Source organism: Rhinolophus hipposideros (genome assembly GCF_964194185.1).
Source record: "Rhinolophus hipposideros genome assembly, chromosome: 20".
Taxonomy (NCBI): domain Eukaryota; kingdom Metazoa; phylum Chordata; class Mammalia; order Chiroptera; family Rhinolophidae; genus Rhinolophus; species Rhinolophus hipposideros.
This window is the reverse complement of record NC_138066.1, coordinates 36,575,698-36,597,382: the sequence shown is the minus strand read 5'-3', so window position 1 is coordinate 36,597,382 and position 21,685 is coordinate 36,575,698. Positions and strand designations below refer to the sequence as shown.

The 21,685-nt window shown below is 52.0% G+C and overlaps 1 protein-coding gene across 2 annotated transcripts; it reads right to left on the bottom strand.

Moving 5' to 3' along the window:
* Positions 1-659: 659 nt before the first annotated feature.
* LOC308488956 (signal transducer and activator of transcription 5A) lies at positions 660-20,531 on the bottom strand. Of its 2 annotated transcripts, XM_081029374.1 has the most exons (19): positions 20,394-20,524; positions 19,461-19,598; positions 18,964-19,120; positions 17,726-17,815; positions 15,021-15,195; positions 10,191-10,321; positions 9,793-9,944; positions 9,161-9,316; positions 8,587-8,766; positions 7,117-7,204; positions 6,916-7,038; positions 6,431-6,523; positions 5,763-5,969; positions 5,075-5,169; positions 4,850-4,980; positions 4,276-4,431; positions 3,514-3,565; positions 3,093-3,197; positions 660-2,094 (listed from the first exon to the last, which is right to left on the bottom strand). In XM_081029374.1, exons 2-19 carry the CDS (start codon positions 19,586-19,588, stop codon positions 1,932-1,934), a joined length of 2,382 nt encoding a protein of 793 aa, XP_080885500.1. In that variant the 5' UTR covers positions 19,589-19,598; positions 20,394-20,524; the 3' UTR covers positions 660-1,931. The 2 variants fall into 2 exon arrangements, with proteins under 2 accessions (XP_080885500.1, XP_080885501.1); XM_081029375.1 differs by lacking the exon at positions 18,964-19,120 and having other exon boundaries at positions 20,394-20,531.
* Positions 20,532-21,685: the final 1,154 nt, after the last annotated feature.

Below are 21,685 nucleotides of genomic sequence, written 5' to 3'. Positions count from 1 at the left end.
GGGCCCCTGCGCCTCCTGGGGCAGGCTGCAAGCCCCTCTTCCCTCGCTTTGAGCGCTAAAGAAACTTCATCAGCAGGCCTTGCTCCCCCATCCCTCAAGGGCCCCTAGACTCGGCACCTAGGTGCCAGGGGGAGGGTGTCCAAATGGGGAGACATTCCTGCTCTCAGCCCAGCTGAGAGTCTCCCCTAGTCTCTGGCCAAACTTTTGAAAACAGTGGCAGTGGGATGGTGCCACCTGCTGGTCTCTGGGAAGAGGCCAGAGGAAGAGGGACTGTTGGGCTCTCCTTTGACCCTGGCCCGGGAGGGTTGAGTCATCTTGGCTCTGACCCTGAGCTGCCTGCCAGCTTCAAGATCGAGCGGCAGCTGATAAGAAGAGGCCAGACTACATTTCTTCCCATTCCTCGTGCCCCCTTCTCTCCACTAATTCCTGCCCCATCTTTTCCCAAGATCTTGAGTCTTAGCTCTTTAGTCTTCTGAGAAGTACTGACAGTGTTCGTGGTGGGGGAGAGCGGGTTTCAGCACCCTTAAAACCATAGAAAAGGGAGCAGAATCGTAACTTCGGGCTACACATTACAGCATCAGCTGGCAGGAGGGAAAGAACAAAAGGCCTCCAGCTCCAGCAATTCCTGTTACCCAACCAGGACCCACACCAGCAGTTTTATGAAAAAAAATACATATTTTATTCAAAAACACTGTTTTCACAAATGTATGGCCTATGTACAAAGTACAAAAGACTCCCTCTTTTCATCCCCACCTGCCTTCAGAGAGGTTTGAACCTGGGGCTCCGAATCTTCCCTGCAGTCAGCTGCCCCTGGCTGCGTGCCAGGTAGCCTCAGAGGGTGGAGTGAGTGAGGTTGAGAGCCAAGGCTTCTCACACCACAGGCAATTGTGCAACTGTGATGAGGCCTCTTCCAGATTCACCATCCCAGCAGCGTGGAAGCAAAGATCGGCTTTCACCCCTCACTCCAGATTCCACAGGCATGCAGCAAGCAGCTGATTTTCTATTCTCTCATTGCAGGTTTTTGCCAGGATAGGAGGGGATCAATCCTGCAAGTCCTGGGTTCCCTGTTTACCCACTATGTCCTAGATCCATTTTCCCTTCTGCCTTTCCTGTAAGCAAGAGAGGCGAGGAAAGAAGGCTGGTACCCTATGGAGGGGAGGGGATATTGGGTGGGAAGAGATAGCGAGAGCAGCATAGGCAATGGCATTACGCTCCTGGCTGGAGGCCAAAAGGTCAAGAAATTACACACTCAGAGCAGCTTTGACAGGCCTGACTCCAATGACCCATTTCTGCTGTTAGGGAGATGGCCACGGCCTAGATAGGCTCTTGGTTCACAAGAAGTTTGGAATCCATATTCATTAGATAAGGTATAAAATATGTCTCAGAATTGAACCCCAACCTCCCTCCTGAGGGAAGAATCAACAGACCCACACGTGCATGAGAGCAGATGCGCACACTCACATGTACACACACACACACACACACACACACACACACACACACACACACGGGAGGCGAAGCTCTTAACTCAGGAGTACAACTGAAGCTGAGAGCCCTCACCTGTCCCTACACCCTTTCTTGAATACTTCCAATCAAACAGCTGTTGAGCAAAGGCCGTGGCAGGAATAGGTTTGCCTGCCCTGAGTACCTGACACGACGGAAGCAGCTCAGTCTCTTCCACAACAGAGACAGGCCCCGGGGAATCTTGGAAGGCCTCGATCCGAAGCAGAAGGCGCTGCTGCTGCCCCAGCCACGTACCCAGGACTGCAAAGGCAAGGCAGGCACACCTCACATACAAATACACACACGTATGCACAGGTACACGGGCCGCCTGCAGACGCATCAATACGCACAGCAATACTAAAATCACAATTAACGTGAACCCTTCACATGGAGCATTGTTTCCAAAGACAAGTGTGGGAGTGAAACATTCAGGAGAGCGAGCCTCTGGCAGAGGTGAAGAGACTGGCAGGTGGGGACAGGCGGGGGTCCAGACTGTCCATGGGGCGGCGTAGGAGTTCCTCCACATGCCGGGCTACGTCCATTGTCTCATCCAGGTCGAATTCTCCATCCTGGTCAAGGACGGGGTCAGGACTGGTAGAGAGAGGGGGAGGTCAGAGGGAGCTGGCCTGCCTTACAGCCTCAGGCTCCCGGGGCAGCCCCCGGCCGCCTCCCCACTCACGCCAGTCTCATGGGAACAGGACCAGCTCTGGCTGGACCCCCCACCTCCCAAGTTGAATATGTCAGCCTCTGGCTTTTTGGGAGGCACCCCAGTCTCATTTCTTGCTACCTCACTGAATGATCACAGGGAATTCATTTTCCTCTCCCTGTCTTCATCTGTAAAGCGACGTGGTTGGGCCAGTGAGCTCTGCCCACCTGCAGTGCTACTCCATTAAATCCCAGGCACTGTTCACTGAACACCTACACGGCCTGAGGGCCTGGTAACCTCCAACTCTCCCAGCCACATGTAAGGTAGGCATTTACTCCACTTTACAGAGGAGGAAATGAGGCTTGGCCATGTTTGGAAACTTACTCGGGCAGCTGGCTGGTGGGTGGAGTCAGGATTGGAACTCTGGTCTTTGTGACCCCCTCAAACCTGTGGTCAGCCCCTAGTGCTTCCCGGGCACCCAGACCTCCAGCCCAGGCCACTCATAGCTCAGAAGAGAATAACTTCTCTACCCTTGGAACTCCAGAGAGGAGCAATTGATACCCTGCTCCCACCCGACTCCTACGAACGACCACCTCCTCCAGAGCTGCCCTGTGTGAACTTGTACGCTCTCATTTAGTCCTGACCCCAATCGCATGAGGTAGGTATGCTTGCCTCCATCTTACAGATGAGAAAACTGAGCATCAGCAAGGCTCAACAATTCTCCTAAGATCACACGGCCAGTCAGCATCACAGCAAGGACCCTGCTACATGTAACTTCAAAATGCTCTGTGCTTTTTACTGCTTAATCTCACCCTCCCTGCACCTTGGCACGTGCCAGAGCCTGGCTTAGGCTGGGTGGTCTCAGACCTAGAGACCTTTGCCAGGATCCAGCCTGAGGCCAAGTGCCCAGTTCCCCGCGGAGCCCCGTGAGAACACAACCTACTTCTGTTGGTACATGTTATAAGGAGCCTGGGGACACACGACTGGGGAGGGGGCCTGGTCCATGTAGGTTGCATTGCCCCCAGCAGAGTCTGCAGATGTCACAAACCTGTGGGAGGAAGCAGAGCAGAGCCTCAGTGGCCTCAGGGCAGCGGCTGACTTGGAGAGGGGCTCAGAAGGCCATGTCTTTTTTAGGTGTAGAAGGATAAAGTGCCCACTGGGCCTGGGTCTCCAGCTGCAGGAATGGAGCTCTGGGTACTCGCTCCATGGTGATCAATCCCAGTTCCCTCCCCAGGGTTGAGCCAGGTTTTAAGGGAAAGACAGGCTGGGCCCTTGAACGGGAGGGGGTGGTGGTAAGGGGTGAAGATAGCCAGGGAAGGGGAAAAGAGGCAGCAGGACACTAGAGCTGGCCCTTGGACACTTACTCAGGGACCACTTGCTTGATCTGTGGCTTCACGTATCCATCCATGCCTTTAGCTGCCCAGGGGGAAATGGTGATGAGAACCAAAGTCTCTGGGAACTCGTCAGGGGGTGGAAGCCCACCCCAGGCAGTCTGCCCCCTACACACATCACAGGGAGCTCAGCAGGGAAGAGATTTCCCATGGACCCCCAGTGAACACCTGCTGACAGACCCAGCCTGAGGGCCACCCAGACCCTGGCTTCAATCTCATCCCTCCTTCCATTTCCTTTTCTGGTCCTTTGCTTTCTCTCTCCCCACCCCCACCCCTGCCAAGGAAACAGAATCAACACCAAGGAACAAACCCAACCAATGGATTGGGGACAGGTTAAAGAAGAAAAACCTGTCCACTTTACTTCCTACACTCAACCTGGGAGCAGGATTGAGGGCGGGGAGTGGTGAGAGCACTGGACGAAGACAAGCGTAGTGCATTATCTGTGAGTTTGAATTATCCAGGCTCCTCCCCGAGCACTGCAGCCTCTTCCTCCAAGGGCACAGAAGTGAGAGTCCACTCAACTTTTGACTTTACAGAGAAGAAAGCAGACTCAGAGATTTCTCTTTCCCTCTCCTCAGTTATGAGCCCTGAAATCCTCTCCACATGCTTTGCACCATCCCGTGGACCAAAACCCACAGGGGGAATGGCGCCTGGGCACTTCTTGGATAGTTCCCGCTGCCTAGTGCGAGTGACTTCTTGGGCCCAGAGGCCTGGGAGGACCGGGGCAGGACGCACCAAGCACAGGAGTGTAATACTTGGAGAAGACCTCATCCTTGGGCCGGTCAGGAAACACGTAGATGAGGTAGCTCAGGTCCCCCAGCCGGTCAGCCAGGGAGCGGATGGAGAAATCCCGCGTGGTGAATGGCTTCAGGTTCCACAGGTTGCGGTCAGCTGTGAAAAGGACAAGCTCAGTCCCTCCATCAGGAAGAGGATCAGAGTTATGGGCTTTTAGGGCAGGCTTATGGAGACATCCACGCTTTTATTAGCCTGCACTGCTACCCCTTGTGCTTCCTGGCATAGGGCACACCAGGCAAGTAGATACCAGTAAGGCTGGGTCAGGGTAGAGAAGAGAGAGCATGAAACTGCTGGAGGAGTCACCCAGCAGTCTGGAGTCTAGGGAGCCAGCAAGTCTAAGTTCTCCAAAATGGAAAATGATAGAAAGGGAATGCGTTTCTGAGCACACTCCTTCCATACTCTCAGCATTCCCACCAGGTACCTTCTAAGAATGCAGGAGTGATGGAGGATGGGCAGCAAGGAAATGGGAGACAGCACTATTGGGACTGGGGTGTAGACAAAAGAGGGTACTCACGAGAGTCAAACTTCCAGGCAATGGTGATGCCCCCAATTTCTGAGTCGCTAAAGCGCAATAAGAAGGTCCCATCAGGCTTGTTGATGAGCAGGTCATGGGCCTGTTGCTTATTCACAAAACCTAGGATGGCCCTGGGTGCACGAAGCATACAGTGTCACTGCTGGGCCAGCAGTCAATGTCCCCTGAGCCCATACCCTCCCAACCCCCGTGCCCACTGCTCCTCACCCATCATTCCAATGGGGCTTGTGATGCTTCTTCAGCACCTCCATGACCCCATCAAACCACTGCCAGAAGGTATAGTTCCAGCCCGGCAAGTTCTCCTGAGGACGCCCAGGAAACCCCAAGTCAGGGCTTGTGCCCCTGTTGTCACAGGCGGCCCAGGAAACAGTCAGTGCCCTCTTGTCCTTACTCAGACACTCTCCTAATTCCTCATTCTACTTGTCCCACACTCTGGCAGCCCATAAACTGATACAGCCTCCAACCCGTATCCCAGGAAACCATTGAGTGAACTCGCCTCTGGCCTCTTAGACACAGGGATCCAAGACAATCCCATGGGTGGGGGAAGGAGGTGCAAAGAGTTGTCCAAGCTGGATGAGACCTCCAGTCATTCCTGCCCAATCCCTTCACTGCACAGATGGGGAAACGGGGCACAGAGAAGGGAAGGGGCCAGGCAAAGTAGTTAATAGGACGAGGTCTAGAACCCACGGATCCTGATTCTCAGCTCCGGATTCCTTCCCAGGGTCCTGCTTTGGCTCTCACCGCTTCCTGCATTCCTTGGGGTACTAGTCCCTCCCCCTCTCTCCTGGTTGTGGGAGAGGGTGGGGCTCTGACCTCAGGCCTAACCTGTCTCTGTGGGGGAGGGGAGGCAGGACACAGGTGGTGCCAGGCAGGCAGCTGCCAGCAGGTCCCTCACCCTGTTGAACTGGGACCAGGACACGGACATGCTGTTGTAGTCCTCGACGTGGCTGCTGCTGCTGTTGAACAGTTTCTGTGCCAAGAACACCAGGTTCTCCTTGGTCAGGCCCCGGTTGCTCTGCACTTCGGCCTTGAATTTCATGTTGAGCGCCTCACACAGCTGCGGCCACAGCACTTTATCAGGCACGGCAAATGGCACCCTGCCCTGAGAGGGGGAGAAGAAAGGGGAAAAATAAGGCAGTCTGTGGGAGTAGGAAATATTTACACACAAACACAGACACACAGATACCTAGAGGCAGAGGGGACTGCAGAAGATCCAGAAAAGGAGACAAACACTAGGGAAAGAAAAGCAGGGGGGCAGGAGCAGAGGTGTGCAGGACAGAGACCCAGACCTGGGGATTGAAGACCAGAAGCCGTAGGAAGGTCAGGGACCAGAGCCCGAAGGCCAAGCTCACAGACCTGAGAGGCTCCAGTCCCAAGCCTGCAGCCCAGACAGAGCCCAAAGACAGGCCAAGGCGAGGGCGCTCACACCCACTGCCCTCCTCACCTCATCTGGCTCTGGTCTGGTCCTGGGGTGGGGAGGACCACTGAGCAGGGGCCCAAAGCGGTGGGGCTGAGCCTGGGAGACTCCCAGGGCCAGGAGGTAGGGGTCCCATGGGGACTCACCGGCTCCGCAAAGGCATTGTCCCACAGCACGGTGGCCGTCGCATTGTGGTCCTGGCTGCCGTGAACAATAACAACCACGGGAAGGGACAGGGTCTGCGGGAGTCAGAAGAACAAAAATTGAGGGCGTACGACCACCATTTGCCCTCCGCTTAGGCAAGACAACCAACCCTCACTCCTTACCCACAGTCCCGACCACAAGCCCTTCCTAACAAAACCAAAGCAAAAACAAACAGAAAAACACAACATATAGCTTCTTGGCCCATTGCCCAAATTCTGTGGGCTACTGCCAGATGATAACCTCACAAACAGGCACCGGCAGAGTGAAAGTAGGTTTTCTGATAGCATCACAGGGTAACTGGTCAGACACGGTGTGAGAGACGATTCAGAGCTCTCTGGCTTTGCCAAACCCAAACCAGCTGGGGGGCCTCAGGCAGGCCCTGCACCGGTTTGGGTAACCTGTGGGGGATGGGACAGTGGAGCCTCACCTTCACCTGAAACACAAGCTCGTTGCTGCCTACACTGAACTGAGACTCAAACAGGACCGTGAACTTCTCCTCCGTCACCGACTCTGCACCTCGCCTGTCAGCACGCTTGATCCTCTTTAGTGACTGCAAGGAGACAGGAGCTGGTAGCCAGGACTTAGCTCTGGGTAGACCTTCCCTCCAAGGGCCAGGCCCCGTCCTCACCATGTTCCTGAAGTGGGCGCTGAGGGTTCCGGTGGCTTGGTGGTACTCCATCACACAGCAGTTGTTCAAGATCTCTCCACTGCACTCGCTGTGAAGGAGAATGGGGCCCCATGTCCGCACAGGCCCGAGGCCAGGAGCACGGGCCTGTCTGAGCCTTGGGCCGGGGTCTTCACTCCAGAAAGCCCTGCCCACAGCCTCTGACCCATCCCCTCAGAGCGTTCCTCGGTGTGTCTCCGGCCTTACTTTCTCATCAACCTGAGAGTACCCAAGTAAAGCCTTCAAGGGCAGGCTCTGGGTCTCTAAGGTTAAAAATTCCTTGGGCATTCGAGGTTGATGTGAGGGCCTTCAGTGGCCTCCAGCAGCTTTCGAATGCACTTAAGATAAAACTCATGACCACGGCCCCCAAGGATGCCCATGATCAACCCCTGCCCGCCTCCCTAGCCTCGCTGGGTTCCTCTGCCCTCATGCAGGACGAGCGAGCCACGCTGCCTTGCCTGTATGCTGAACATGCAAGCTTGGTACCGACCTCAGGGCCTTTGTACTCATTCTTCCTGTTGCCCCAACACTCCTGACCTTCTCATTCAGGTCTCAACTCAATTATCTTCTCAGCAAGGCCTTCCTTGACCACTCAGGTACTGTGATGTCACTGTTTTGATTTTCCTTCTAGGGAGGGTCTATCACTTTTTGACACTGCCTTATATTCAAGCGTATAAGATTGTCTCCTCCCCAGCCAACATGTAAGCTCTGAGACAGTGAGAATCTCTTTGTCTTCATCATCCTATCCCCAGATCACATGTAGGCCTTCATACACATGACCAAGTCTCCCACTTCACTCATTCCCTCCTTCATTCATTCACTGCACCCTTTATGGGTGGCCTGCCCTGACCCTGGCACCCCACCCCTGGGTTCTCTGGGCACTCATGTACCTCCTTCAGGACAAGGAACATATTTGCTATGCCCCAAAGTCTTCTCTCTCTGCCTTTTCACCAGCTACCTCCTATTCACCCTACAGCCTGAGACTGCGTGTGGTGCTGCTCCGCCCCCACCATGACCCACTTCCACAGTGCCCTACACGTCTCCCTTGTCACACACCCGGCATCACTTCTCATGTCTGCTGCCTGCTGTGCTGGTCAAGCGGTTGGGGGAGGACACAGCCAAGTTCTGTTTGGGTCACACTGTGTCCCATGCTAAGCACAGATCCTGGAACACCCCAGCAGGGCAATCCTTGTTGACCTACTATGTGCTAGGCACGGCTGGGACTAGGGAAAGCCTTTCAGCAGGAGAAGCAAGGTGTATACCAGGACAGAGAGAGTCAACTGGAGAGACACTGGAACACATGTGCGATGCCAGGACAAAAGGGTGCAGGGAGGGAAGACGTGCTGTCCTATCACCAGGAGCCCAGGTGTAGGACACAGGTCGGCACCCAGATTGAGCTTGGGCAGGGGCAGACATGAGTGTGGGCATGCGTACTTGCGGGTGTTCTCGTTCTTCAGCAGAGACTTGGCCTGCTGCTCACTGATGATGGTGGCCTTCACCTGAGGGGGGTTCATGTGCACGTTCAGCTTCCCACCCACCAGCAGGCGCACGGTGGCTGCAAACTTGGTCTGGGTCTTCAGGACCTGAGGGGGCTGCTTCTCAATGATGAATGTGCTGCGGGGACAGAAGTGACCGGATGCTACCTCAGGGACAGGGCGCTTGTCCCTCTGTGTGGGGAGGCTGCCTCCCATGGGGCTCAGGTGCAAAGGAAGAGCAGCTGGCAGGGACCCTGTTCCCAGGGAGACCACTGAGAGTCAGGTGGACGGCAGGAGGGGAGGACAATGAAATGAACTCGACAGATGGCACGGGCTGCAGAGGACACAGGCAGCCCATGCGTGTCCACAAGAGAAACTGGGCAAGGTCAACACCGAGCAGCCATAGCAACTGGGGACAGAGGGCATGGGGGGAGGAAGTGAGGCAGAGAGAGGCCAGGATTCAAGCAAAAGCAGACCCTGCCTCCCCATGACAACCACATGGGGGCTGGGCGTGGCCAAGAGGCAGCAATCACCTGGTCACCAGGGCCGAGATGATGTCAGTGATGGTGGCGTTGACCTCAGCCAGCATCTCTTCCACCGGGCCGGGGATGGGCAGCTGCTGGCAGAGGTGCTCGGCTCTGCGGATCTGCTGCCGGTTCTGCCAGATGATCTCGGCCAGCTTCTCACACCTGCACAAGGGCCCCAAGGCCAATGGGAAGGACAATGGCTTCACCGCATCCTCGACACCAGAGGTGGGGAGGCTCCCAGTCTGGGGAACCCCTCACCAGGAAGCCCTCGCCAGGAAGGCTTTACACCTTAGCCACCTCTCCTGTGCGCACAGCACAGTGGACCTGCCCCGCCGTCCAGAAACACAGAGAAACACACAGGAGGGACGACGCTGATTCCGACGCCAGCATCACTATGCACACCCCGCTCTGCCCCACGCCTCAACACTGTGACTCCCTTCCCGGGGGAGGAGACATGATTGGGGGACACCAAAGTCTGTATCGGGAACCAGAACCACTGGCGAAGTAAGACCTGTCACAGGGCAAAGTGAAGTGGCTGCACATGGAAACGCGGGAGCAGGAGCAGCAGCCCAAGCACCACCCTGAGCCCCTGCCCAGCCCTTCCTGCCCGCGCCCGCCCGCCTCCCCCACACCATTACCAGGACTGCAGCACGTCCAGGCTGCCCTCGGGGGGCCCTCCGTTCCCCGCCAGCTGCTGTCTCCGCTTCCACTGGATCAGCTCGTCATCCAGAATGATGGTCTGCTGCTTCCGCAGCAGCTGCAGGGTCTTCTGGTGCTTCTCGGCCAGCTCCTGAAGGGAGGGGGGAGCAGGTCCTCTGGGCTCTCGGACAACTCTGCAGGGCCTGGCTCAGGAGACAGGGCCGCCCTCCCCCTGACCTGCTCTGCCTCACAGGCCCCCACAGGAAAGGGGGACCTGGCCTCCTGCTCTCCTGGGAACTGCTCTCTTCCTGGCTGTCCCTCTCTCGGGCACCCCGACAGCTCAGCTCGGGATCTGACCCCCCATGGCTGGGAGGAGAGGGACGCAGACCCCACTCACCACGCGGTACTGCTGCAGTGTCTGGGCCTCGCGCTGCAGCCAGGCCTCCAGGGACACCTGCTTCTGCTGGAGGGCCGTCTCCCGGCTCAGACGCTCCTGGGGGTTCAGCTGGGCCAGCTGGGTAAACTGAGCTAGAGGAGGGGACAGGACAACACGACCGTGATCTCCCAGCTTCCAGCAGGAAACCCAGAGAAACCCCACTCACCCGTTCTACAGGCAAGGCCCTCAAGGGACAGGTCTGACCAATGGCAAGTCAGGGCCTAGCAGCCAACAGTGCCAGAGAGGAGCGGGCTCCACTCCCTGGCCTCCCAACTCTGAGCTCCCCTCCAGGGAATGGGGAGACGGAAGCTTGCGGGTACAGCTGAGGAGGATCCTGCCCTGCGGTCTGTCCTCTCACCCTGGCCCACACTGCCTGGTTTGAAGTGTGCCCTGGCGGTTTAGTGGCTGCGTGAACTCGGACAGATCTCTTCACTCTCCTGTGTCTCAGTCTCCCCATGTGTAAAACGGGAGAATCCTGGTCCCTGCCTCAGTGGGTTGCTGTGAGGATTAAAAAGTAATGATACAGAAAATGCTCAAGACTCTGGCTGGCACGTGTAAGTTCTGGGCGAGAGTTAGTTCTTATTGGTTAATGGGTTACAGGATGGGATTAAAGGTTGATGGAGACCAGCAGCTCTCAGCCCCCACCTCACATGGCAAAGCCTCATGAGGGAAGGCCCTGCTCCCCGGCTTTGCGCCACCTCCTGGAGCACAGCAGCCTGTCCTGGGGGGAAGAAGGAGTTTCTCTAGGTGCTGGAAGGTGCCTAATATGTTTGTCCGGGTTGGGTCACTGTGAGCTCAGTCAACCAACAGGAAGAGGAGGAAGGGAGAGAGGGAGGGAGGGAGGGAGGGAAGGAGGGAGGGAGGGAGGGAGGGAGAGAGTGAGAGAGAGAGAGAGAGAGAGAGAGAGAGAGAGAGAGTGAGAGAGAGAGAGAGAGAGAGAGAGATATGTGTGTGTGTGTGTGTGTGTGTGTGTGTGTGTGTGTGTGGGTCCAGGGCCCATTGGGAACACAAAAGCATCAAGATTCTCTCAGGGAAGCAAGGGTGGACGGAGGCAGTTTCTCTCCATACTGGCTGATAGGAATCTCATCAAGGGCAGGAATAGAGAGTCAGTGAGTCCTCATTACCCTTTTTCAAAAAAATCACTTATGAAGCACTTAAGACATAGGGAAGGTAAAAAGAATACCTGTGTAACCGTCATCCAGCTTAAGAAATCAAACATTTCCATAATTATAGGCACCTGTCCACCCTCCCCGCTTGCAAACCCCTGCCTCCCTTCCAAGGGCCCCACTCTGTTAAGTGCTGGGCTGTCACCCCCTGCCAGTCGCCTTTGTGAACACCCCAGTGTCCTTACTGGGGCTGAGTCAAGTTGACGTGAGTCAGCACGTCTTGGCCAAGTTCCTGGCAGGCCTCTGAAGGCCATGTCACACTGACCTAGGCCCTGCCCCATGGACACACAAACTGGGACAGCCCAAAGCAACTCCTGACAGCCAGGAAGAGCCCAGAACTACAAGAGACTTCAGAAATATGGCTCCAATCTCTCTGCAGGGCACTGAGCAGGAAGAGCACTGTCCAGTAGGGAAACACAGCCGAGTAGCGCGTGCGCCCACCTCAGGAATCCTGCCACCCACAGGGAGGTGGTGGCGACCCCAACACCTGGGCCCAGCCTCCCTGTGCAAGTGACCCACTTAGGTCTCTCCCGGCAATTTGCAGAAGCTTCTGGGAAGGACGCCAAGAGACGTGAGGCAATTGTCTGCTCCATTGGTGGGAGCTGAGCCTTTCTTTGCACAAACAGATCAATAGTCTGTGTTTCTGATGGGTGAACTGGATAAATGAGACTGAACTGACATTGCATGATGGGTACAAACCCAAACCAGAATCCAAACCCAAACCCATAAATAGGAAACAGAACACCCAAGAATAGGACCATCAATATGGTCAACCAGTTCAAAGTCTTGGGTAGAACTGACAGCCTGAATCTCCTGTTTCCTAATCTAGGAATTGGGCCATCTTGTCTGGGGTCAGTGTGGGATGGAATCAGATGGGAGGAAGACATGCTAGAATCATCTCATCAACATTTACTCAACACGTAGTATGATTGAGACAGTATGCTGGTCTCAGGGTACAGAAAACACTGACAGTGCAGGGTTAGGAGGAAAGCTTAAATAGGTAAGTTACAACTGAATTCTAAAAAAAAATTAATAACAAAAAAAAGAAACCGAGAAGTAAAAACTGAAACAGGACAAAACCAAAAATAAATACTATAGATCTCAACTCAACTGTATTAGATATTACATTACATATTAATGAACTAAACACCTTAAGTAAAAGCAGAGGTTCTCAGAATAAATACCAAAGCAAGACAACTATGCACTGTCTACATTTTAAATTAAAAAAAGCATGGAAACAGTATGCTGTGCCTATATAGAATGAGAAGGCTGGAGTAAATTTATTAATATCTGATAAAGTAGACTTCAAGACAAAGAGTATTACCAGAGATTGAGGAAGATATTTCATAATTATTAAAGTGTCAATCACTCAGAAAGACAAAATACTCATCAATTTTTATGAATCTAATAACAAATCTTCAAAATACATAAAGGAAATATTTACAGAAAAAATTGGAGAAATACACCATTTCACAATATAATAGGAGATTTTGATACTTCTCTTTCAGCATCTGACAGACAATTAGTCAAAAAAATAAATAAAGACATAGATCAGTGGTTCTCTAAATGTGGACCAAGGATTCCTGGAGGGCTTCCAAGACCCTTACAGAGAGTCCACAATGCTAAAACTTTTTTCAAAAGTTGTAAGACTTTATTTGCTGTTTTCTCTTTTAATCTCTTATAACTATACAGTGAAATTTTCTAGAGACTACGAGATATGTGATATTATAACAGATTGAACCCGATCTAACTATCTCCTATTAAGCCTAACATTAAAGAGATTTGTAAAAATGTAAAGCAATGCCACTCTACTCACTAAATTTTGTTTTGGAAAATATAGATGTTGTTGGTTTTTTGTTTTTGCCCTTTTTTTGGTGAAATTTTATTATGTTAACATAATGAATATGTATTTATTAAAAGATTTAACTATGTATACTCTTAAATATTATATATCTTATATAATATTATATAATATATAATATATAAATGTACAGTTATATTATATACATAATATTATATACAATATATAAATATTTATAAACTATATTTAAATATATTAATAATATACTTAAATATTTATTTAAAAATAAATATTATGCTATATTTATTAACATTATTGACTTTATTATTACTGCTTTTGAATAAAACACTGTAGAAAATATCTTCTTTTCAAGTTCACCAGATACATTCACCAAGATTGAACACATGCTGAGTCATAACACAAATCTCAATAAATTTTTAAAAATTGAGATCATACAGAGTATGTTCTCTGACAACAATGGAATTCAATGATGAAATGAAAATGAAATCAATAAGGATATGACATCTAGGAAAAAACAAATATTTGGAAATTAAACAATATACTTCTAAGTGTATGCATAAAAGAATCAGAAGAGAAGTTAGAAAATACTTCAAACTGAATGATAACGAATATACAGCATATCCAAAATCATGAGATGCAGCTAAAACAATGTTTAGTGGGAAATTTACAGCTCTGAAATATTATATATATATATATATAATATATAAGTATATATATAATATATATTTATATATAATATATAGTATATAATATATATAATATTTCAGAACTGTAAATTTATATATATACTTATATATATAATATATATACTTATATATAATATATATAATGAAAATAAGAAAGTCTTATTTAAAGTCTAAATAGTCTTAGTCTAAAATTAATTAGTCTTTAGTCTTAGTCTAAAATTAATTAGTCTTTAGTCTTAGTCTAAAATTAATGACTAAGATTCTACTTGAAGAAGCCAGAAAAGGAAGAGCAAAGGAAAAGGCAGCTTGACACTTCTTGTTCTCACTAGGATATGGGGTGGTGCCGCTCTGAGGTCAGTTTGGAATGGGAGGAAGATGGGCATGTTTCAAGACTCCTCAAATTATACTTGGGGTTAATTCCTTCCTCTGAGTTAATTTTTCTTTCCCCGCATCCTTATCATGGCAGCCATTGGCAAACTACAGACCCAGGAGACAGGAGAATTTTCCACTGTCACCTCCTCCCTCCAGCTCCATTTCCTATCAGGGAGACTCAAGCAGAGGCATTCCTGGAATTCCACCTCTCTCTAGCCTGGGTCAACCAGGGGACTTCCAATATAAGTCCCCCCTTTGACTGGCGAACACTTTGTCCATATTCATTGATTCATTCATTCATTCATTCATTCATTCATTCATTCATTCATTCATTCATTCATTGATATATTCACTGAATATCTACAATTAGGGAGAGAATATTGGTTAATGGAGTATAGGGATTTCATGACACATCTCTAGTTGAGATCCAGTTCTGCAACTTACAGCAACCCAGGCCAAGCTTCTTGTTCTCTTCGAACCTCAGTTTTACCATCTGCAAAAGGGATAATACAACTACCTGCTTCCTAGAGCTGTTGTAAAGGTTGAATTGAATAATGTGTGAGAAGGGCTTAGCCCAGAACTGGTGCACAGCAGGGGCTCCGTCACTGGGAGCCATTACTCCTCCCAGTCTTTGGGAAGGTTCTGGGGAGATAGACACCAACCTAGCCCCAACCTGCAAGGGCACACAAAGTGGTCCCCACTCCTATCCTCGCAACACACAGTGCCCATGCTGTAGTGGCCTCACCCTGGATCCTCAGGCTCTCCTGATATTGGATGATGAAGTACTCCTGCGTCTGCTGAAGCTTCTTCAGTTCACTCTCTGTGTCCTGCGTGACCAGTCGCAGCTCCTCAAATGTCTGGTTGATCTGAAGGTGTTTCTGGGACATGGCATCAACCAGGATCCCAGCAGGAGAGGTACCCTGGAGACAGATGGGAGAGAGTGCAGGCAGCAGTGAGCTGGGCAGTGAGGATGGGAGGAAACCCCAGGCTTTAATCCCAAGGAAAAGCTAAAGTAGCACCTATAGCTGGGTTGAAACCACAAAAGCTAAATTCTGAGTCAGAGGAATTACAAATGTCATTTGTGAGAATTGGTGTAGAGGGAAAGGAGGAGAAACAGGTGACCTGGCAGACTATGGCACCTTCACAAAGCACAGCAGAAACTTCTCCTGCAGTTCTGGCCTCCACCAGAGTATCCCAAACAGGGTCCATCTAATTCCCTTCAGAGAGACTAAAACTCATCACATCCCAGGAGTTACCTGAGTTTTCCTACTAATGATGATGACCCCTCATTCCACATTCTTTCACTGACCCAATGCCACGGACTATGCTACCGTGTTTCCCCAAAAATAAGACCTAGCTGGACCGGGATTAAAATAAGACTGGGTCTTATATTAATCAAATGCATCTTTTGGAGCAAAAATTAATATAAGACTTGGTCTTATTTTAATATAATACTGGGTCGTAATGTAATGTAATATAATATAATATAATATAATATAATATAATATAATATAATATAATACTGGGTCTTATATTAATTTTTGCTTCAAAAGACATATTAGAGTTGATGGTCCGGCTAGGTCTAATTTTTGAGGAAACACGGAAGGTGCAGGGGACAGAGTGGGGAACAAGGCTGGGTGAACACACAAGTCTTCAGGGCTTTTCTAATGAACTGTTCTCAGAATAAAATCCAAACTCCTTCCCACAGCCTCCATTGCCCTAGCTGATAGCCTCTGCTTACCTCCACACCCAGTTCCACTGCTGTCCAAGCACACCAGCTACTTTCTGTTCCTTGAACACACAGCATGTTCCTGCCTCAGGGCCTTTGCACTTGTTCCATCACTCTGAACATTCTGGCACCAAATCTTCCTGAGGCTGGCACTTTACCTGGCACCTTTTCAGGTGGCCTTCTCTAAAGGGCCAATTTGAAGTAGCACCACCCTTATCTGATAGTGTCTAGTCTTTGTGTTCACTTTTTCCTTTTGTGCCTGCCCTGCACTAGCATGTGAGCGCACTAAGTGCTAGGACCTCGTCTGTCTTGTGTACCACAAAATCCCCAAGGCCTAGAACATCAGAGCTGTCCAAGAATACGTATGGTGGGAGAAGGAATGATTTCCCTGCCCCCCAACCATGACAACACCTGTGCCATAAACATGTCTTTCTTAATTGGAGCCAAATTCATTTGTACATTTACAGATAGCTCTGTGATTGCAACAAGTCAAGGGACACAAGGGTTGTCCCAGAAGACCCTCTGTAACTTGGTTTCTGCCTCCTCTCTGGCTTTACATACCAGGGCTCCCCACTTCATTCCCTTCTCCCCAGTTGCACTACCTACAAGTCTTCAAATGTAATAAAATGGTTCATGCCCTCCCATATACTATTGTTACTTTTTCACTAAAAATTCCACCCTCCTTCTTTCCCCACTATAGCTCAGATCTCCCTTCCCTCAGGACAACCCCCTGCCAGCCTGCCCCAGTCTGAGCTGGGTATTTGTCCCCTTAGCACTCAATTCATCCGTAGCAAATCTATCATCGCCTGAATTCTTTTCAGGTGGGACCAGGCCTCAGTTTCTCCAGTACTAGCCCAGGACCACAGGACACCACAGGTCCTCAATAAATGTTTACTGAGTGAACTGCCAAATTCCTGAAATCAGTGTCCACAACAAGTGAATATGACCTGTGCTCCAGGCACTATTCTGTGGTCTTTACCTGTATGATATCATTTTATGAAAGTCATTTTGCTTTACTGCAGATAATGTAACATTTGTACCAATGTCCAAGCAGATGTTTAATGCTTTTAAGATTTCAAAACTAGGGGAATTAGTTCCTGTTCTGTCTCCCTGGGCCTCTCCTCTCTGCGCTTGCCTGTGTTAGTTCTTCTGACACAGACTTTGGCTCCGTTTCTCCTCACAGACCCCACCAGAGAGTATTTCTTATCTTGGCCCAGCCCCACTTATTGAATGACAAATGTTTTCCCTGGTGGTTTGTAAGGCCATCACTGACAGAGTTGAGTTTCCAGTGTGTGTGTGTGTGTGTGTGTGTGTGTGTGTGTGTGTGTGTGTGTGTGTTTAGGGCTTCCTCTTCTGTTTCACTGGTCTTTTTGTCTATCCCTGGCCCACACAGTATCTCATTTAATGCTCACAATGACCCTGCAAGGTGGGTCCTATCACTATCCCCACTTCTAATTGAAGAAACAGAGGCTCAGGGAGGTGAAGTAACTTACTCAAGTCATACAGCTAGTAAGTGGCAGAGCCAGGGACTGACTTGACTGAAGCCAGGGTGGTGAGGAGGGGTCACTCTATACCTGCACATAATATGGCCCCTCATACTTGCTCATGTCTCTTATTTCTTTGGTGCTCTCTCATGCCAGTATTTATAAAATACAGTTGTGTCTGGAAAGACATGCAGAAGGACTTCCCAACTCCTCTCCCCATACCCATGGGACACTCACATTGTTGGCTTCTTGGACCAGCCTCTGTTCATTATACAGAATGTGCCGGATGCAGCGGACCAGCTCCATCGGGCAGCGGTCATACGTGTTCTGAAAGAATCCAAGAGAAACTACCAATGACCAACCTCCGCACCCACCATGGCGGTCACAGTGCCATGCTCACCCCTTTCTGGCCTCCAGCCCCTGCCTCAGTTTTCCCTGGGAAGTTTGAGGCACTGTCACCAGACACCTCTATCTCTCCTTGACTTGATTTCCCCTTTCCGATCTTCATTTGGTTTACAGTGCATTAGAAACCCACAGTTTACAAAGTACTTCCAGTCTACCATCTCCTTTGACTTCCACATCATAGAAGCCCTACAACGTAAGCAGAAATGATTATGTCCATTTCACAGATGAGAAAACTGATGCTCAGAGAGGTCAAGTACTTATCCAGAGACAAACAAGTGAGTGAGCAGATGAATCAAAACTTGGGGTATTTATTGCCAAGGTCAAGGTACTTTCCAACATACTCCTGTCCTGGGTTCCTATTCAGCTTCCCTCTTCCCCATAGATTTCTCCTGTTTCCTCCCTTTTTTGGGATGGACTTTTCATTTCCCTGGCACTCTGATGCTTGTATTTAAGAAGGACTCTCTAAGAAATACAAGTGAATTCCAATTAATGCTTGACTGTGATTACCACCCACACCCCTTTCCTGCTTCCACAAAATCTTCTTCTCTCCCCTATATTCTTTCCCCCCATCTCCCATGTGAAGGAAAAGCTGCATCCTACATCTAAACCCTAATTCAAAGCTCTTTTATCCAGCTCTTGCCTCCAGGTCAACTCTGCTCTTCTTCCACCCCAGTTTAGCAACTCTCCCATCAAATGAGCCCCAGGAGGGATGCCTGGTTGCCTCATTCCCTCATTTCTAGAATCTGTCAGTCTTCGTTTCTCCAATAAAGGAATCTTGACTCAATCCACCTCCATCCCTTCCGCTTGACCTGTCCAGAATGCCATTTCACCCATCCTCCTTCTCTTGGAGACAAACACAGCCCACTCTTTGCTTTGTAATATGCTGAAGAAATCTGACAGGTCTGACTTAGAAAGAGGAGGTGGGGGAAATTGAAGCTCAGAAAAGTTGCCGATAAGCTCAGGGTCATATGGTGAGTCAGTGGCCAAGCCAGGAAAAAACCCAGGGGTTCTGATGCTAGAAAGAGAAGGCAACACTACTTCCCTGCAGATGACCTGGAGTTCACACCCACCTGGAGCTGCGTGGCATAGTGCCCCAGCTTGATCTTCAGTAAGAAGCCATCTTCCCCCACTTGGTGCTCTGCCTTCTTCTGCAGCTCCTGCACCAGGCCCTCCAGAAGCTGGGTGGCCTGGGCTTGGTCCTGGGGATTTTCTGGGTCAATGGCATCCCTTGGGGCAGGGCAGGGGAGAGAAGCCTACTGTGATGCCTCCTTGGCAAGGAAGTCCGGCACCAAGAGGGACATGGAAATCCCAGGCTCAAGACTAAAGGCGCTCCAGAGTGCACAAGACTTCTTCCTATCAGCTCCACAGGCATCAGAGTCTAGAAACATCCCATCTCCCCTCCCAGGCTCCCATTGCCCTGTTCCTCTTTCCCAGGAACACCGTCCCTACTTCACAGCGAGGGGCAGATAGGACCAAATCACACCAAACCACAAAGAGAAGACCTAAAGGCCAAGGGACCAGGATGGTAAGGACCCGCGCGGGGGAAGGTAAGGGCCAGGGCACCTACCACGGCTGGCTCTCGATCCACTGCGCTAAGTAGTGCCGGACCTCGATGGGGAAGTGCTGCCCATACAGCACCTGCATCTGGCGCAGCGCATCTCCCTGCAACTGCTGGGCTTGGATCCAGCCCGCCATGTCCGTTCACCTAGGGCGAGCAGAGCGCTGAGGAGGTGCCTCGTTAGCAGGGCGCGGGCTGGGCCTGCCCTGGCCCCACCATGCCCACCCATCCCTGGACCGCAGTCAGGCCAGGCCCCTCCCCTCTCACAGACACGCCTTCCTGTGCGGGAAGAGAGATGGTGAGGAGGGGAAGGCCGCCCAGCCCTCCAACAAGGAACCCGCTGAGGCTTGGGGAGGGGCTCTCGAAAGTCAGGTGCCCTCCTCCTCTTCCTCTCCCCTCGCCCCACCGGGGCTTCCCCAGAGGGGGGTACAGCTAGAAACTGAAAGAGAAACTTGACGGCAGAGGCCCACGGCCCTCTGGAGAGGGCTGCAAGAATCCCCCCACCCTGCCTCTAAATGCGAGTCCCAATTTCTGCGAAGAGGGGATATTCCAGCCCAAAGTTATGGCCCTGACGGCTCCCGCTGGACGGGCCGGGTGCCTGCGGGCACGTGGCTCGGGTTGTTAAAGGGAGAAGGTTGGGGAGTTAGACGCTCCCTCTCGTCGGCGGCGCCCGGGCAGCTGTGCCCCACGGTCTCCCCCTGTCCAGCCCGACAGCGCCCCCTGCCCACCGCGGGCGAAGACGGCGCCCACCCGCGGCGCCCTCTCTCCATCCGTGTCCCTCGTCCCTCGTCCGCGCTCCGCCGAAACTAAGTCCCTCGCGGGGACCGTTCCCTGCACCCCGCCCGGCCGTCGAGCTCCTGGTCCCGGGTCGTGGGGCCGGAGCAGGAGTCGTGTCCTCCGGCTCCGAGCGCGCCGCCCCGGACGCGCTGCCCGGCCACCCACCTGGTGGCGCGGAGCTGTCCGGCTGCGGGGCAGGCTCTGCGCCCGTGGCTCCAGCTCCCGGCCCGGGCTCCTGGCGGCGGCGGCGACGGCTGTTACTACAGGAAGGAGCAGAGAGCAGCGATTTCCTCCTCAAAGGTCAGCTGCCTCCGATAGACCATACACAGCGCGCGAGCTCTCGCCAACACCCCTCCCAGCCTCTGTCGCTCCCTCCCCGCCTCCGCCCTCGGTCGCTGGCTCCCCGGCGAATGCGCAGCGGCGGCCGCTGCCGGGGCCCGCGCGGTGAGGCTGGGCGGCGCCGGGCGTGGAGGCTGCCCCGATGGCGGGGTCCCCCGGGAATCCCAGCCGGCCCTCGCCGGCGGCCCTGGACTGCGGTGGGCCAGAGGCGCAGGAGTGGCCGGGGAATGGGGGTGGGAGGGCGGGGGAAATCCCGGGCTCTGGAAATCCCAAACCAGGGCCTCAGTTTTCTCATCTGTAAAAAGGGAGGAAGGGTTGGACTAGCTGGAGATGCCTTCCAGCTCTGGCGTTTGTCATCTTTCGAGTCTCTCAATTAAAAAAGTAAATGTGTGTGCGTGTCTTTCTGTGGGCTGAGGACACCGTTTTTGTAACTTAAGAGGCAAAGCCGTAGGGAGGGGAAAGACTGGGGATTCCAGAGAAGCCAGCTCACCGCCAGGGCCCCACTTCCCTCCTTCCATTACCCCCACCGCTGTGCACTCACCCTCCGCAGTTGAAACAGGAAAGAACCTTGGCAGTCATATGTTTGGAACCCCCCGTGATTTTGCAGATAAGAAATGGAAGTCCAGGGAGGGGAAGGGGCTTGCCCAGCATCACACAGTGGGCACGTGGCCTACTTGTCAGGCTATGGTCCATAAATGAAGCTGCCCCTCCTTTCCCCGAGCCCAGTCACAACTGAAGCTGATCTTACCTTCAGAAAGGTCTAAGGAGGGCTGTCTTGAATCCTCACAAGCTCATGACTGCCTATAGGCCTTGCCAGAGCAGGGGACACCCTCCCTGAGCCTTGTCTGGGTCACAGCCCCTCCCTGAGAGCCCCAGAAGGGGCCTGCAGAGTTGGGCAAGGCGGGACTGGAAGCCTTCCATCCCCTTTGCCCAGCTTCCCTCTCCTCTGGGCCTCCTTCTGCCTGGCAGCTGGTACTGGCACCACCAAGGGAGGGGCCAGCCTGGCTGCCCACTCACGGCCCAGCTGGGCCAAGACTTCTGTCCTGGGGGGGATCATTCTCCTCTCCCTCCCTCCCTGCCTAATGCCTTCTTGGATTTGCCCTTTTCTCTCCATTTCT